The 17,699-nt window shown below is 34.1% G+C and overlaps 1 protein-coding gene across 1 annotated transcript in view; it reads left to right on the top strand.

The window, feature by feature from the left end:
* LOC129805838 (low-density lipoprotein receptor-related protein 2) overlaps positions 1–13,472 on the top strand; it is a 132,713-nt gene extending 119,241 nt beyond the window's left edge. The window contains exons 14-17 of the mRNA XM_055854040.1: positions 5,552–6,296; positions 6,366–6,527; positions 11,322–11,819; positions 11,895–13,472. Coding sequence (XP_055710015.1) covers positions 5,552–6,296; positions 6,366–6,527; positions 11,322–11,819; positions 11,895–12,097 — 1,608 coding nt within the window. The 3' untranslated portion in view covers positions 12,098–13,472. The remainder of the gene's footprint in view (positions 1–5,551; positions 6,297–6,365; positions 6,528–11,321; positions 11,820–11,894) is intronic.
* The last annotated feature ends 4,227 nt before the right edge of the window (positions 13,473–17,699 follow it).

Here is a 17,699-nt window from a genome sequence, read left to right as displayed (position 1 = left end):
ATGCAAAATAACATCATGACTAAAATAAACCATGGCAAATTTAAGCATATTTGCTTCATACGAAATCTTAAAAAATGTCGAGAAACTTTTGTCAAATTTAACTGATGCCCGAATTTGAAAGGCAAAAACCAAACGATCAGTAAAAAAATCTAAATGGGCAGTAAAAAATTAAAAATGAGCAGTAAAATGTCTAATTATGGTCAGTAAAAAACTTAAATTTTTACAAAACTGGGCCTAATTTATATATTTAACAATTAAAATATTTCCATATAGAGTGAAAAGCCATTAATTTTCCCTTTGCCAAAATTTGGACGATAATATCACTGTTTCAGATTTTTTTGTTACTGATCAATTTTAACTTTTTACTGCTCATTTATTCAATGCCAATTTAAAATAGTCCGATTTTAACACTTGGAAGGACCCTAGTGGCAGCCGCTGCCAATTTAGTTCTCAATTTAATTTTTTATAGTGAAGAATATATCATTTCGCCTGGAGACCTGATTGAATGCGTGTAGAATTTATCTGGCTATTTTTTCGTTATAAAATTTTTAATAAAAATTAAATATTAATGTAAATATATTGCAAAAACAAAAAACTGCACTCGGAAGGACCAAGTGGCAGTAGCTGCCATATGCATTTTATTTGGGAGTCTGACGTCCTGCAGATATAATTTTCTTGATTGTTAGTGTATTAAAAGCCTTAAAAAACAAATTGAAAGTGTTTTTGCAAATAATTGAGAAGAATTATGGGGGAAAGTGACATGCCTTTGAATGCGTCAGTTTTTGAATGCTTCAATTTTTCTCTTATTTCCCAAAGCTAAAAATCCATTTTGTTAAGCGAAGTTAATAGAAAATAGTTAATAGTATTAACTATTGTTCATAAAGTAGAATTTTTGCTTTGAAAAATAAGATAAAAATTGAAATATTCAAAGGCTGCCGCATACAAAGGCAGACCACTTTCCCTTACTCCATGATTCTGATAAAGATGAAAACATCGAATTGTTAAAAATCTTTAGATACAGTACCCAAGAAGATGAAATTTGTGATTCAGACACCAGAAAAGAACTGACTAAAGCTCAGAATGTTTAAATATAAGTAAAAATATCAAAATATTATGTAAAATTCGATAAATGGCAGCAGCTGCCACTTGGTCCTTCCGTGACACTTTTAGTTAGGGTTCTACGAAGTGTTAAAAGAGCCGAGAGTCTACTGTACCTAAAAATTTAACATTTGAAAATTCGATATCGAAAATTTTTTCGGTCATAGGAATGATGGACGAAATATTCGCCTAGGCTACATCTAAAACATATCTGAAAATAAAAGAAATGGTAAGAACTGTTTTTGAAATAAATCAAAAAACACAGTTTAAGGGAAAAAAAAACATCTCGATATAATACTGACATATTGAGGGATGGGGCAGGTTATCGAAGACCAGTAGTCGATATTTCTTACTGTTTGACCTCTAGCCCGTTAACAAACTTTCGAACAAATAAAAATAAAATATTAAAGAAAGTTAAACCAATTACGAGTACTTTACTGATTCATTACCGATTGGAACCGATGCAGTCGGATTGAAAGTTTCAAGACCTTTCCAAAAAATTCACATTCAAGCAAATCAATTGAAAAATGGTCCCTCCAGAATGGTTTAATTTTGACGCTTGAAAATTCGATGTCGATTTTTTTTTCGATTTTGAACCAACCCAGCAACGAAAGAGTTTGAGGTTCGAAAAGCCGCGACGGTGGCGGCCTCCCAAATGAAAGAAATATTCACCTGCTTACCCTCAAAACATATCCGAAAATGAAAAAAAAATCGTAAAAACCGTTTTCGAAATAAACCAAAAAAAACACGGTTTTAAAGTGTGAGAAGGACGTGAGGGAAAAAGGAAAGAAACGTCTGGAGATAATGTTTTTTTTTATTAGGGGTCACCGGTAAGAGATATCAACCGGAAGTTAAGATCTCTTACCGTTTATGCTTCAGGACGGTGACAAGTTGAAAAAAATGCTTTCTCTTTGAGTTCGAGCAATCAAAAGTTTCAGACTTTATTAAAAAATCGAAAAAAATTGGAAAAATCTTTGAATCCAATTTTAATTATTTTAAGTGATTTCGATAGCTGAAAAAGTTTATTTGTTTTCTCAAAGAGTGAATATTTAGCTTCTTTTCTAGAGAAAATGGGAAAATATATGGAAAAGTAATCTTTAACTTTTCTTTGAAACTTGCTTTAGAAGTTTCCCAACAAACTTTCTGTTTATAATTAAATATTAATTTATTTTCACATCAATTTTGATGATTTCAAACTAAATGGTGAAAATGGTGAAAACGAGAAAGTTACAATAAACAAATCTCTTAAGGCATTTGCAAATGGATTTTTCTTGGTGAAATGTGAAAATTGAAAAAAATTATGATAAATAAAAATGTTTTCTAGATATTAAAGATGTAATTTAAATTCAATATTGATGAAACTGGTGGATTTCTTAAGCCGTAAAGCTTTACTAAAGACACCAAGAAGACTTTTCATTGAAGAAAATGCAGTGAAATTGATCAAAATTGTATGGAAAATGCTCTCAAATCTCAAAAGATTTTCTAGTAGCCTATTTAAACAATTCGCCGAAAGTTCAATTCTAAACCGATTTTGACTATTTTGAGCAGATGTGAAAAGCCCGAGAGATTATATTAAAGCTCTTCTAAGGCGAAATTATAACTTTCTTGCAGAAAAATTGATCAAAAGCATCCCTAAAGTCCTCCCACAAATATCAATTTGAATATTTTTAATTTTAGATTTTGTGTATTTTTTTTATTCAAATTTTTTAAAAATCCAAGTTGAATGATTTGGAGATTTTTGAAAAAATTTCAACAAAATGTGTTTCAGCTTCAGGTCCGTCATACGAATTTCAAGCATAAGATTTAGCTTATGTAGCTTAACTTCACAAATTTTGAAAATTTTGACTCAGGATCGGAGTATTAAAGGCAATAAACCTATTGAATTCTGAAAACTCCATATGATTGCCTTTTATTTAGGATTTTGAGACCTCAAGAAATTTGGCCAAACATCTAGTCTAGTCTGAAAACCCCTTAAAAGTGCTTTTTTCATTTCCTTATTTACTGGACACATCTATGACTTAAGCCGAGATACGACTTAATGTTAATACACTCAGTCCCGGCATTAAGTCCTTTGGGATTATGCACCTGACGGAATTATGCACATAGAATTATGCAAGTTTGCCTACCTTTGAGAGTCAATTTATGAAATCATATTTGAAATACGCCTGAATGTATTAACTACGTTGCGAAGCGGGAAATTTGAAAACATTTTGCTACTTTTTCAGAATAAAACTTTAATTTCTTTTATTAAGGTAATTTTTTTTTTAAATATTCTAACTATTTATTGAAAAACTCTGGCCAAAAAGTACCGTTTTTGAATGCATTTCTATTAACTCTTTCGTCTCCTTAGGGACTCTGGGTACCCATGGAAAAAAGAATGTTTTTTGGACTACTTAGAACCGATAAAAATCCGATTCTTGTGGATGATTACAAACTATAAGGATGTCCAAATCTAGGATATTTTTTGCAGGATCTCAATTAACTCCTGAGCTAAGATATTCTTGGTCAAAAATCGTGAATTTTCTATTTTCTGCTTCCTTGCACATATTGTGACTTTTTTGATATTTCTAGACCAGAATAAGGAAAAACCTCTCGGGGTCAATAAGTATGATAACTAACAATTACAGATTGCATAAATTCGAAAAATATTTTTTTCTTAAATTTTCAAAAAACTTGTTTAAACTTTTTGGGTACTCTCGTCCACAAAAATCTAGAGGTCAAATGTAAGGTTATCCCGCCAATGTCCGCCATTTGCTTTTTGACACCAACCTTGTAAGAAAATTCCAAGCGGGAGCGACATTTTTGCCAATATGGCCGATAATTTTGACATTTGGTAGCGAGGGAGATTGCTTTCAGGGAAGTTTTTCCTATTCTTCCTGATTTTGGTGAATTCTGATTGTCCAGGAAGTGTCTTTTATGCCTTTGAGAAAGCTTAATGTGTCTACAATAACATCGTGTTGAAAGAAATGTTTTAAAGTGTTATTATGTGAAATATTTTGAGGAATCTGTTGGCAAGCAGGAATTTGGTGTCTTCTTGACCACTTCCTGGACATTTCAGAAGATACTGGTCAATAATTCTTCTTGTTTTAGTGATCAACATTGTAAAGGAGTCATTTGACATGTAAAAATAATTCACAAAATTGATATTATTGGCTTTTGGAAAATTGAAGTTTGTCTCCTTTTCGTTCTTTTGGGGACGAGAGTACCCATGAGTTTTCCAATTTCTCAGAGGCGGAAAAAATTCTTTTTCTACAAAAGTATCATATTCGGCCACTAAGACTTACAATAAAGTGAGTTTTACTGAAATTCGTTCGCTGAATATGTTGTAGTCCGGAAAGAGTTGAATCTTTCTGTTTGAACTACTTTTAATCTGCGCGAAATTTGTTCTACGACCGATTTACTCAAAAGAAAGCCCCTGCGGGTATGCAAATTTTCTCGATGCATATTACCAATTCGCGCGTTTTTTTTCGGTTCCGAAAATGTGCATAATACCGGGATTGAGTGTATAATCAGAATAATGATTAGTCTACATTCCCACCAATTTCCAATTAAGCCGTCTCTCGCTTTACACCGTAAGTTTGTTCAGGGCATTAAGGTGAGCTTAATCTTAGATTTATTGAAGTACTTTTAGTTTTATACTTTAAAAAAATGAATATTACGTAGTACGGGCTTCAGACCTAACGCTTAGCCATCTAGCTTAACTTCTCTAATTCCTTATCAAGCACAATTTTTTAGAAAATTGTTGTTTAGAATTGGATATTAAGGGCAAGTGATCCATAAGATTTAAAAAAAAATCATTAAAATTGCTTGTTATTTAGATTTTTAAGACCTTCGGGAACTGGACTAAATCTCCAGTCTGAAGCCGGCATAGGGGAAGGGGAGGGGGCAATAGCCTTATACGGGCTTCTGACCTAATGACCTAGACACACTAACGACTTAAGCCGAGAGACGATTTAGTGGAAAATGATGGAAATGAAGTTTAACCATAATTTCGAATATAATTACGCTAAGCCGTCTCTCGGCTAATCCTCATGTCTGTCAAGGCCCTAAGTCTTAGCCATATGGCTTAACTGCTTTATTTTTTATATCAATCACGATTCTTTGGAAATATTTAACTTTGGATTGGATTATTAAAGATGAATGACCTGTTAAGCTCTAAAAAAGCAATAAAAATGCTCGCTATTTAGGATTGTGTGTGAGACCTTCGGAAACTGGGCTAAAACTTCAAGTCTGAAGACCGCTTCACCCTCGCTCTGCCCTTATTGTCAGTTCAAATTTGTCCGAGATTTTAAAACCTTTCCAATGGACCCAATATTGACTTAATCGGTTGAGAGATACGCTTTCTAGAATGGATTAATTTTACGACCTCGAAAAATAATTATCTAGGAATAATTCAAAGTCGTTTTCGCAAACGTATTGTCCTTATCAACTCCGTTTTGCAATTAATCCTTAGGCTAAGGAACAAATCGATGTTGTGGCAGCTGAAAAGAGGATAGAGGCCATAGATTATCATCCGACGGCCCAAATGATTTTCTGGGCAGACAGCTATGATAAAACCATCAAGAGGAGCTATATGGTTAATGCGCAAAATGGTCAGGCGAAGATTGGTTTTGCCCAAGATCTCAATATGAAGGGAGGCTCAAAGCCTACTTCAATCGCCGTTGACTGGCTGGCGGATAATCTCTATTGGACAGAGATCGATCGGGCCAGTACGAAGCCTCGGGGGAAGGTTATGGTGGCTAAAACAGACGGACGATACAGGAGAGCTCTGATCAATGCTGGCCTGGAAATTCCGACTTCAGTGGCGGTAGATCCTGAACGTGGAAGAATGTTTTGGGCAGATGCTGGATCTGCTCCCAAGATAGAAGTATCATGGATGGATGGGTCTAAGAGGCGTCCTTTGATCACTGAGGAAATTCGTCATCCTGCTGGAATTGCTATTGACTACGCCATGGATCACACAATCTACTGGGTGGATACAAAATTGAACACAATTGAGTCAATGCGACAGGATGGAAGTCTCCGGAAGGTGATCATACGTGGTGAATCACTTCGGCATCCGGTGTCTCTGGATGTTTTTGAATCCAATCTGTACTGGGTGACGAAAGAGACAGGAGAGCTTATTCGTCAGGACAAATTCGGACGTGGAGTTCAAGTGGTTGTCCAGAGGAATCTGCTGAATCCATCAGGAATCAAAGGTATAGGTTCAAATTTATTTCAGATCTTCATTGAATGCAGATTTTTCAAATGTATTTTGGAAATTTCAGTGTATCACGATCAACGCTACAATACTTCCCTGGAAAATAAATGTCACTCGAGCCCGTGCTCCCATCTTTGTCTCCTAGTTCCGGGAGGACATCACTGTGCCTGTCCAGACAATACAGCTCCAATTTCCCATCGAAGCACCGCTGAAGTCATCTGTGATGCTGGTAAGTGATTAAATTTGCTCTCCATGTCGCTTATTCTTTTTAGCAATGCAAATTCTGGATTTTATTATTCTCAGTAGGCTTTAGTAAAGATCTGTTCAGTACGTTAAATGACAGAGCGCGTAAAGTGCAAGTATCCCGGGTTCGAAGTCAATATAAATTTATTGTTTTCTTTACACAAGGAAACTATAAATCACACGGGACGAGAAATAAGTTATATAGATTTTTGGATTGTAGGGGAGACTGGGGCAAAAAGTCACAAATCGAAATTTTCAAAATTCAATATCTTTCTAGATAAATAAGATAGTGGCTTAAAATTTTTACCACAAATACCTTCCATAAACCTTCTTCGATGTTGTATGTTTCTTCGAATTCGAACAAGGAATTTAGAAAATAAAAAATATCAAAATTTTTAGTCCTATTTTTAAAAAGAATATATCAATTATTACCTACTTATTATTCAAAATTTATGCAATGATGATTATTTCCTAAATGACTTGGATTCTTTGAATACTAAGCCGATATCTATTTTAGAATTTTACAAAGATTCTTCTTTCAAGAAATATTTTTATTAAAAACGACCACTTGGGGTAAAAAGTAACAAAAGGTATGGAGCAAAAAGTAAGAAAAACCGAAACAATTTACGATGTCTCACGGCAAAAAAAACGTCAATGCCATGTGTCGCCGCTTGTTATTTGCATTGGTCAAACAATTTGCAGTCTTTTGTGTGTTTTTTTTTAAATAGCTTGAAAATCGTTTTTATCGTTCAGTTAGAAAAAATGGTGTTTTACAAAGGTGTAGAGGAATAAATTTCATATGAAATTATGTTATCTAAGGTATTTTTTTAATTTACGGAATCCCGTAATAAAGCGAATCAAAATATGATAATATCCCATGCCTGATAATATTTGCCCCAGCATTTTTGAGAATAGTCACAAAATTACCTTTTAGAAATTCGCTCGGTAAACGTATTTCCTTACAAAATAGAGGAAAATTAGTTTCACAAAGTTGTAGAGCGGTAAATTTCCTAGAAAAATGCGCTAATTAGAAATTTTTGGTGCGTTCGAGTACTTTGTAAAAAAAATAAAATATCCGTTTTGTGACTTTGCCCCAGTCTCCCCTACTGATTTCTGCAAAGATTGGCTTAATCTCTCGATCCGTAAAAAAACGCGTTGATTTGCTTATCTTTTCTGTAAAAATCGTCTCGATCTCTGGTTGTCGATCTCGAATTGAACAGCTATTAATAACTTTGCAAAAATCATTCTAATCTATCGATCTCTGAAATAAAAAAAGTACCGAACATACCGAACCGCTGTACTCTGCAAAAAACGTTCTGATCTCCTAATCTCTGAAAAAACATGCCTATCTGTTAATTAGAGATCACTCTGAATTGTCAATCCCTGCAAAATTCATACTGCTCCTCCAATCGTTCTTTAATCTGCCGATCACTGAAGTAAAATTACCGAACTGTTGAGCTTGACAAAAATCTTCTGATCTTCCGAACTTTAGAAACGTACCGGTATGTTAATGTTATTTTAATTAGAGATTGTCTTGATCTGTCGATCTCAGCAAAAATCGCTGTAATCTTCCAATCTAAGAAAAAACATACCGATCTGTTAGTTTGAGTTCGTCCCGTTCGTCCCGATTTGTCGATCCCTACAAAAATCGTACTGCTCTTCCGATCTTTTGCTAAAATTGTTCTAGTCCGTCGATCTTTGAAATAAAGCAATTGAACTACTGATCTTTGCAAAAATCGTTCTGATCTTTTGATTTCTAAAGAAACGTATCGGTATGTTATATTAATTAGAGATCGTCCTGATCTGTCGATCTCTGAAAAAATCGTTGTAATCTTCCGATCTCAAAAGAAACGTACCGATCTTTTAATTTGAGATCGTCCCGATTTTGTTGATCCTTGCAAAAATCGTCCTGCCCTTCCGATCTTTTGCTAAAATTGTTCTAGTCCGTCGATCTTTGAAATAAAGCCTGAAATAAGCTACTGTTCTTTGCAAAAATCGTTCTGATCTTTTGATTTCTAAAGAAACGTACCGGTATATTAGTTAGAGATTGTCCTGATTTATCAATCTGTGCAAAAACCGTATTCTACCGATCTGGGAAGAAACGTACCGATCTGTTAATTTGAGATCGTCCCGATTTGTCGATTCCTAAAAAAACGTACAATTCTTCCGATCTATTGCTAAAATTGTTCTAGTCCATCGATCTTTGAAATAAAGTCAGCGAACTACTGATCTTTGCAAAAATCGTTCTGATCTTCCTATTTCTAAAGAAACGTATTGGTATGTTATGTTAATTAGAGATCGTCATGATCTGTCGATCTCTACAAAAGCATTGTAATCTTTCGATCTCAGAAAAAACGTACCGATCTTTTAATTTGATTTGTCCCGACTTTGTCTATCCTTGCTAAAATCGTTCTGCTCTTCCGATCTTTTGCTAAAATTGTTCTAGTTCTTCGATCTTTGAAATAAAGCAATTGAACTACTGATCTTTGCAAAAAATCGTTCTGATCTTTTGATTTCTAAAGAAACGTATCGGTATGTTATATTAATTAGAGATCGTCCTGATCTGTCGATCTCTGAAAAAATCGTTGTAATCTTCCGATCTCAAAAGAAACGTACCGATCTTTTAATTTGAGATCGTCCCGATTTTGTCGATCCTTGCAAAAATCGTCCTGCCCTTCCGATCTTTTGCTAAAATTGTTCTAGTCCGTCGATCTTTGAAATAAAGCCTGAAATAAGCTACTGTTCTTTGCAAAAATCGTTCTGATTTTTTGATTTCTAAAGAAACGTACCGGTATATTAGTTAGAGATTGTCCTGATTTATCAATCTGTGCAAAAACCGTATTCTACCGATCTGGGAAGAAACGTACCGATCTGTTAATTTGAGATCGTACCGATTTGTCGATTCCTACAAAAATCGTACTGCTCTTCCGATCTTTTGCTAAAATTGTTCTAGTCCGTCGATCTCTGAAATAAAGTCACCGAACTACTGATCACTGCGAAAATCATTCTGTACTAAAGAAACGTATCGATATATTAATTAGAGATCGTCCTAATCTTTTTTTTTTGCAAAAAAACGTATGCTTCCGACCTGGGAAGAAACGTAACGATCTGTTAATTTGTACTGTTTTTCCGATCTTTTGCAAAAATTGTTCTAATTTGTCGATCCTTGAAATAAAGGCACCGAACTGCAGATCTTTGCAAAAATCATAATGATCTCCAGATCTCTGAAGAAACGTACTGATCTGTGTATTTTTGCAGAAATTATTCCAGTCTATCTGTCACAGCAAAAATCGTTCTGATCTTCTGATCTGTTCCAAAAATTGTACAGATATCTGAAGAAACCTACCGATCTGCTGATCTCTGAAATTATCATGTTGGTCTATTAATTCTTGTTCAAATTAGTTCTGAATTCAAAGACCGGAATCTTCAATTAAAAAAAACTGTGGAACGTAGATCTGCCGATTTTTCGCTTATGGTTTTCTACGACAACATTGTTATACTGGCTTCAGACCTAAGACTTAGCTATATGGATTAAATGCTCTAATTTCTTTATCAATCACGATTTTTTGGAAAATTTTACTTAGAATTGGATTTTTAAAGATAAATGACCTATTAGACTCTTAAAAAGCAATAAAATTACTCGCTATTTAGGATTTTGATACCCTCTAGAATTGGGCTAAACCTCTAGTCTGAAGACCGCTTTATTCACTGTTGTATTCAGGCAGAAACCTCACTGATTTTCTTTTCATGGTTCCTGCGTGTTTTACTAAATAAGAAGAGATCAAGGAGATGGAACTTCCTCTAGATGCATCAGGGGATGTAATCCTTTCAGGACAGGAAAACACATAATTTTTTGCCAAAGCTTTCGACGCTTCAAATCACTAGTTTGACCACTGAGGAAGACGCGTTGAAGCGTCGAAAGCTTTGGCAAAGAATTTTATGTTTTCCTGTTTCTGAAAGGATTACACCCTCTGACGCATCCGGAGGGAGTTCATCTCAGTGATATTCTTACACTGAGAGAAATCCGAAAAAGTTAAAATAACATTCCGGAAATGTTAATTTTACCCTGCAGTATTGATCCAAAATCGGTGTAACTACTATTATCCTTTTCAGGTGTATTAGGGGTTAAAGTTACCCTTTTTCATGTTAATTTTACCCTTAAAAAGGTGTAAAATTAACATTAAAAGATGTTGATATATTTTTACACCTAAAAAGTGTTAAAGTTGTGAGGAAAAAAAGTTAATCGCACCTTCTTTTTTTCTCAGTGTATGCTATTTGTCGTCACACTGAGAAAAGAAAGAGGGTGCGATTAACTATTTTTCCTCGTAACTTTAACACTTTTTAGGTGTAAAAATATATTAACATTTTTTAATGTTAATTTTACACTTTTTTATGTGTAAAATTAACATGAAAAAGAGATCATTTAATCCCTGCTATTTGTCGTCACACTGAGAAAAAAGGGGGTGCGATTAACTATTTTTCCTCATTACTTTAACACTTTTTAGGTGTAAAAATATATCAACATTTTTGAATGTTAATTTTGCACTTTTTTAAGTGTAAAATTAACATGAAAAAGAGATAATTTAATCTCTAATACACCTAAAAAGGGTAATATTCACACCGATTTCGGATCAGTAATGCAGGGTAAAATTAACATTTCCGGAATTTTATTTTAAATTTTTTCGGATTTCTCTCAGTCAGTGCAGTAAATCGACCAAAGTTTTACTAAACGGTCGCTTCTTCTGCATTATGCATTTGTTCATGAAACTGTTGTTTCCAGCTGCTGAGCGTCCTCGTCCATCTCCAAGGATCTGCCCATGCCAAAATGGTGGTCTGTGTCGTGAGGATGCAGATCTGGAGTTGGCATGTGATTGCATGTCTGACTTTGGTGGAGTACACTGTGAGAAACTTCTAGGTCACTCACATTCCCATTCGCCAGGCAATACAGCAGCCATCGTGGTACCAATTACGGTGATCCTTCTGGTATTGCTGGCAGCTGGTGGTGTGTGGTTTGTGATCAGGAAGAGGCCATTCGGGAAGATGGCACGTTTGAGTAATCTGTCGTCATCGCAGAGTGTCTCATTTAGGCATGGAACAAATGTAGAGTTCAATTCACCGGGTTTTCCGCCTAATGGACCCACTCCGGCGTCCAATGTGGCACCTCTGGATGGCTACAATCTCGAGACCGTGACGACAAAATCGAGGGATTTCAGTAATCCCATGTACGATGCTGTTCAGTCAGGAACAACAACAGAGCCCAATATGGAGAATGGGTCAGGTAGGTTTTTTGTGGTTTTTTTTTCTTTAGGGGCTTAGGAGAATTCTACAATGAACGGTATTGGTTTTGTAATAGGGATCTATGAGGTGCCTGGTAATCCCAAACCCAAAACCGAAGCTGGGCATTTTACGGAGCCGGTATCGGCAATTCTAGCGCCCAGTAGCATCACCCATCGGACGTCACCTCAGCTCCAGCTGCGTGCTCGTGAGCTGGATCCATCGGCGGATACGGGCAAGGATACGCAGCAATTGGTGGAAGAGGATAAGTCCGATTGCTGATACAAACTTTCTCCGGTTGTACTCACGGCCAGTACTCTGGTCCGGAAGTGGGAAAGAGTGCTGGGTGGTGGAGGATTTGCGCGTGAATGTGTGTGTGGAGCCAAGCTCAGAATTGTGGGGGATTCTCGCAGGAGTCCCTGCACTAAATTGCAATACAACATCCCTCAAAGTCCACTCGTAAAGCATTCCTGAATATTTTTATTTTTAAATTGTTCGTCGAATGTGGTTTAAGTTTTTTTTTTTTAATTAAAATGAAAGTGAGAAACTCCTTCCCAACTGAGTATTTTCCCCCCAAATTTAATTTTATTATTATTTTTGTTGTCTGTATTACTATTTTATTTTTTTTTTGTGTATAGGCTGAAATGTGAAAGATTTCTATTTGTATTCTATATTAATGAATTTTTTTTTTTAAATTGAGAACACAGATTAAGTTGAAGATATTATCGTGAACGAGAGAGAGGTTTTCTTTTAGTGTGAATTTCACAAAATAAAAAAAAAACTAGATTTAGGGAAAAAGAATCAACTAAATAATTGTATAGGTTGAGAATGATGCAGGAGAAAAGTGACAAAAGACCTAGAGAAAGATGTGTCAATAGACGATTTATTAATATATTTTTTATACTTGACGGTTTTGGTGAAAGAATACTGTTAGGAGAAATTTTGTTTTCCTGAAGTATAGAGAGAGAGAGAAAAAACACTAGTAATGCGTAAAGAGACATTCCCATCAGGAAAAATTAAAAGACCTGAGAGACTCGTCAAGGAACAGAGTCAGAAAAAAAACCCAACATTCCATAAAGAAAGAAAAAGAATTGTTGATTTGAAAGGATTATTTGATGAGAGATGAAAAATGTTCCAGTAGACAAATATATTAAAAAAAAAGACGAAAAATGAAAAAAAATAATATTGAAAGATACTTGTAAATAATGTTAAGGAGGAGGAAAATCATTATCAAACTTATTGAGTAAGGAATTTATTAAGAGGAGATATAAACAATTATTGTAGAATGTTGAACGTGAGAAAAGAAAAAACAAAAAAAACATTTATCATTCCAGCGCGCGCGATATCAAACAGAAAAAATTGGGGTTTTCTGTAAAAATGTTTTATTTTTTTTCTTTTTAAATGATAACTGTATATTTCTGTTTTTATTTTCTTGTTTTTAGTGCTGCACGACAATATTAAGACAAAAGAAAAAGAGAAAAGAAAGAAAAAGAAAAGAAGAAATGGAGAACAGAAAATGCGATGGTGACAAAAAGTTGTTGAAGATCGATAAAGAAAAGAGCAATATCCACTTCTATACATTCAATTCACACAGATATCATTCAATTAATAACCGTCCAACTGCGATAAATAAAGATAAATTAATAAATAGGACAAATATTTATATTTTTTGAGGGGAGAAAGTCTCTATGTTTAAGAATTTTGAATTTTTTTAAAGTCTTTTTTACAGGTATCATGAAAAGCAGTTTTTCGATGGTAAGTAATTTAGAAAGAACACTAGAAAATTTCAAATCTGAATATTTGACCATGGGGTTAAGTATTCAAATTGGAGGGTCTATGATTCTGGGTCCCATATAATCCTTTAAGGACGATTGGGTCACCGGTGACCCAAAAATGAAACTTTTCTTACGGCCTTCTAAAGTTGTATTTTGCTCTAAAAAGGTAGAGAAAATGATTTTTTCGGACCCTCGATTTTTGACCCTCGTCCTTAAAGGGTTAAAATACCGAAAATCAAAATCTCCAATGAATCAAAACCCCGAAAATCCACTGAAAGGACCGAAATTCCGAGTAGATTGATATCCCGAATGGGTCAAAATTCCTGAAAAGTCAAAACCCCGGAAAGCCAAAATCCTGAATTCTTCAAAGTGTTAAAGCGGTATTTTGATTCCTTCAAGATTTTAGCTTTTTCGGAATTTTTGTTCTCGAGATTATGGTTTTAGGGATTTTGCCCCTTTCGGTTTTTTGGCTCTTTCAGAATTTTGGCCTTTTCAAGATTTTGGCTCTTTCGGGATTTTAGCATTGGGTATTTTGGTTCTTTCAAGATTTTAGCTTTTTCGGAATTTTTGTTTTCAGGATTATAGTTTTAGGGATTTTGGCCCTTTCGGGTTTTTGGCTCTTTCAGAATTTTGGCCTTTTCAAGATTTTGGCTCTTTCGGGATTTTGGTATTCGGGATTTTAGCTCCTTCAAGGTTTTAGCTCTTTCGGAATTTTTGTTTTCAGGATATTATGGTTATAGGGATTTTGACCCTTTCGGGTTTTTGGCTCTTTCAAGGATTTTGGCCTTGTCAAGAATTTGGCTCTTTCGGGATTTTGGCATTCAGGATTTTGGTATTCGGGATTTTGGTTTTCGGGATTTTGGCTTTCGGGATTTTAGTTCATTAAAGATTTTGGCTCTCAAAATTTTGCCTTTCAGAATTTTGCCTTTCGGAATTTTGACGTTCGGAATTTATTTTTTAGGGATTTTAGCCTTTTCGGGATTTTGGCCCTTGCAAGATTTTGGCTCTTTCGGGATTTTGGCTCTCAAAATTTTGCCTTTCAGAATTTTGCCTTTCGGAATTTTGGCGTTCGGAATTTATTTTTTTTTTTAGGGATTTTAGCCTTTTCGGGATTTTGGCCTTTTTCAGGTTTTGGCTCCTTCGAATTTTGTATTTCAGGATTTTGGCTGGCACTGACGGAAGTTTTCTATTAGGTGAAATAAAAGAACAATTTTCAAATTTATTTCTGAATATCGTTTTCTGCATCGACCGGTATCGATAGTTATCGTATCTAAATTTTTGAATTTCTAAATTTTAAATTTTCATAAATTTAATATATAAGTATTTTTTTGTTAACTAAATATATTTCAAATATTAATAGCAATTAGGAACTTCAGTAAAACTGAAAAAATGGGAAAGTATTTTAAAGCTGATAATAGAAAGTTAGTTGTAGATTCGATAATGATACAAAAAGACAATTTTTTATTCTGAACTTCACAATTTAGATAATATTAAACAGAATTATTATATTTCGGGAGATCTCAGTGGCGCAATAGGCAAGACCATTGGGTCTTGGGCAGATGAGATCTCTGACTCGACTCTCATAGTTGTGAGTTCGAGTCCCGCCCGATTCAAGCAACTGAATATCTAAAAAAAAAAAAAGAAATTTTCACTGTGATATAACGTACTAAAATGCATCACCTCTGCCTAAAAACTCCGGGGGCACGGATAAAGCATCCACATCGTGGGGAAGGCGCTCCTGATCGGTCTATTATGGACTTAGCACGTTCTTCCAACGCGGGATATACGACTTTGCAGCATTACATTGTAAAAAAATATATTCCGACACGATTTATAATTATTTCGGATAAAGAGAGTATAAATAAATCTCTTTTCACGTAATTTTTCCAATCTCTTGTGCGTATAATATAATTTTGAGAATGTGATTTTTTTTTAATGAGAAAGACCCTTTGGCACTTTAATTCTGAGACAAATGAAGTTTAAAGATTAAATTATCCTTATTGATTGGCAAAATAAATTATCTTACCAATCATTGTACGGGAAAGCGCGTTACATTCGGACGATTTAAACTTAGAACAATTCATTTCTTCAAAACGAATTTGGATCATTATAATATTATATTTTAATAGCCAGGCCAATGCCTCAAATTTGCAAAAAAGGGCTATGGGTGAAATCCATAAGGAACATAGAGAAAAAATTAATTGTCCGAAGCTTGAGTCGTCTAAAGGTAGGGCGCTTTGCCCTATACGCTTCATTGTATGTGTTAAAATTTCAGTAAAAAATTCAATATTTAACTTTAAAGTGAAAAAATCCTCTTATTTTTTTGTTTTTTTTTGTTCAACTAACTTTTAGTCCTAAACAAAATAGTTTAGGAGTAATACAATTAGTTTTCTGATAAAAATCAACACAAGCGATTAAAGTTAATAATCAATTTGAACTGAACCGGTTCAGTTTTAGCATTAAATGATAAATATTCTCTAGAGCCCTTTTAACATTTGACCTTTAAAACCGGTATTATGAATGATTCAACGGAATTTTCGTATAAGAACGAAATGTTTGACTGGATAATCTGTAAAATCTGTAAAATATATCCAAAAATGAAAGAAATCAAGAAATCGCACGACGCGTTTTCGAGAAATCCCAAAAAACAAAAGAAGTCCTTTAGATGATCCTTAAGACCAATAGCTATTTTTTAGGACTTTTATTGGTTGGTTTGCCCATGTTCATTCATTCACCGTTCTTAAATTATTATCGATTTTTAGTACTAATAGTAAAAGAAATCAATCTCTACTCTTAGGTGACTTGCGACTGTAAAAATATTTTAAAAAAATTAATACATTTTTAAATTGTAAGTTCATTTTTTCTTTCCGAAGCATTTTCCAAAAAAAAAACAGTTTTAATTAAAATGTTAGAGCGGATAACTCTCTTGATTCTACAAAGTTGGGTTTTTTAATTTATTATACTTTTGAAAAGCTTTTCAAGTGGATTATAGCACATTGAGATATAGCTGGAGATAAATTATATAGATCTATTCGATCTGTTCGTTAGATATAACAATTTTAATTATTTTCGGCAATTTAGAACGTTACACATTGAGTAATGAATTCTTGGATATTGATAATCTTGAAAACTTGTTACCGTCGTTGCGGGTGACTTTGCACGTTTTTTCGCTGTTTTTCAACTTTGCCCTCTAAAAGTGGATAGTTAAAGTGAAGGGAGGGGGGTTTTTGAGTAAAATTATTTGTATTCAGTTGTTAATGAATGGATTTTGTGCCACTAACATTAATTTTATAAAATTTTACTATGTTAAAAAAAATCAAGGAAAAAGGCTTGTACTTGGGATAAGGTGCGGGTGACTTTGCACTTTTTAATAAATACTAAAAAATCAACAATTTCTGATAATAAACGACAATGAAGATCTTCACATCTAAGGGTAAGATGCACGAGATCTACAAGATGACGTGGTCGCCATCTTGATTTGACGTTTCTGTCCGCCATTTTGAATAACTGTCAAATCCTAAAACTAGTCCGATTGGCTTGAAATTTTAGTATGTTGTAGCTGATATCAAGGCCTTTTCAAAACGTATCTATGTTCCAGTCCACGTCAAGTATTTACCTAGATACAGAGGCTCAAAGTTTAAAATTTTGCAATACTCATATTTTGGCGGTCTTTATTTTTTAATCTTCAATATTTGAAACCTAAACGAAATGCCTCAGTAACCATTAAAAATGGTTGAGACTTTTATTTTATATATTTATTTACTTTAACATAATTAAAAAATAAATAAACGAAAAGTACATTTAATTAATTTTTTATTTTTCATCTTTGGGAAAACAGTTTATAAGATTCTCAAATAATGCGCTGTTATAAACAAAAAATTACTTTTCTTTTTGTTTGTTTGTTAGATCTCACCGCCTAACGATAGCGCTGTCTTTTTTCTGATGGTTTCGATAAAAGAAGCTCCCTGTAGTTCTGTATTTATGAAAATGTCAAAATTTTGAACTTGGAGACCCTATATCCAGACAATCACTTGACCTAGGTCGGATTTTATATATGTTCTGAAAAGGCCTTGATATCAGCTACAACATACTAAAATTTCAGCTCTTCT

Source organism: Phlebotomus papatasi, chromosome 3 (assembly GCF_024763615.1).
Source record: "Phlebotomus papatasi isolate M1 chromosome 3, Ppap_2.1, whole genome shotgun sequence".
In the NCBI taxonomy this organism is placed as follows: Eukaryota; Metazoa; Arthropoda; class Insecta; order Diptera; family Psychodidae; genus Phlebotomus; species Phlebotomus papatasi.
The sequence above is the reverse complement of the archived record's forward strand: the minus strand, read 5'-3'. Positions and strand labels throughout refer to the sequence as shown.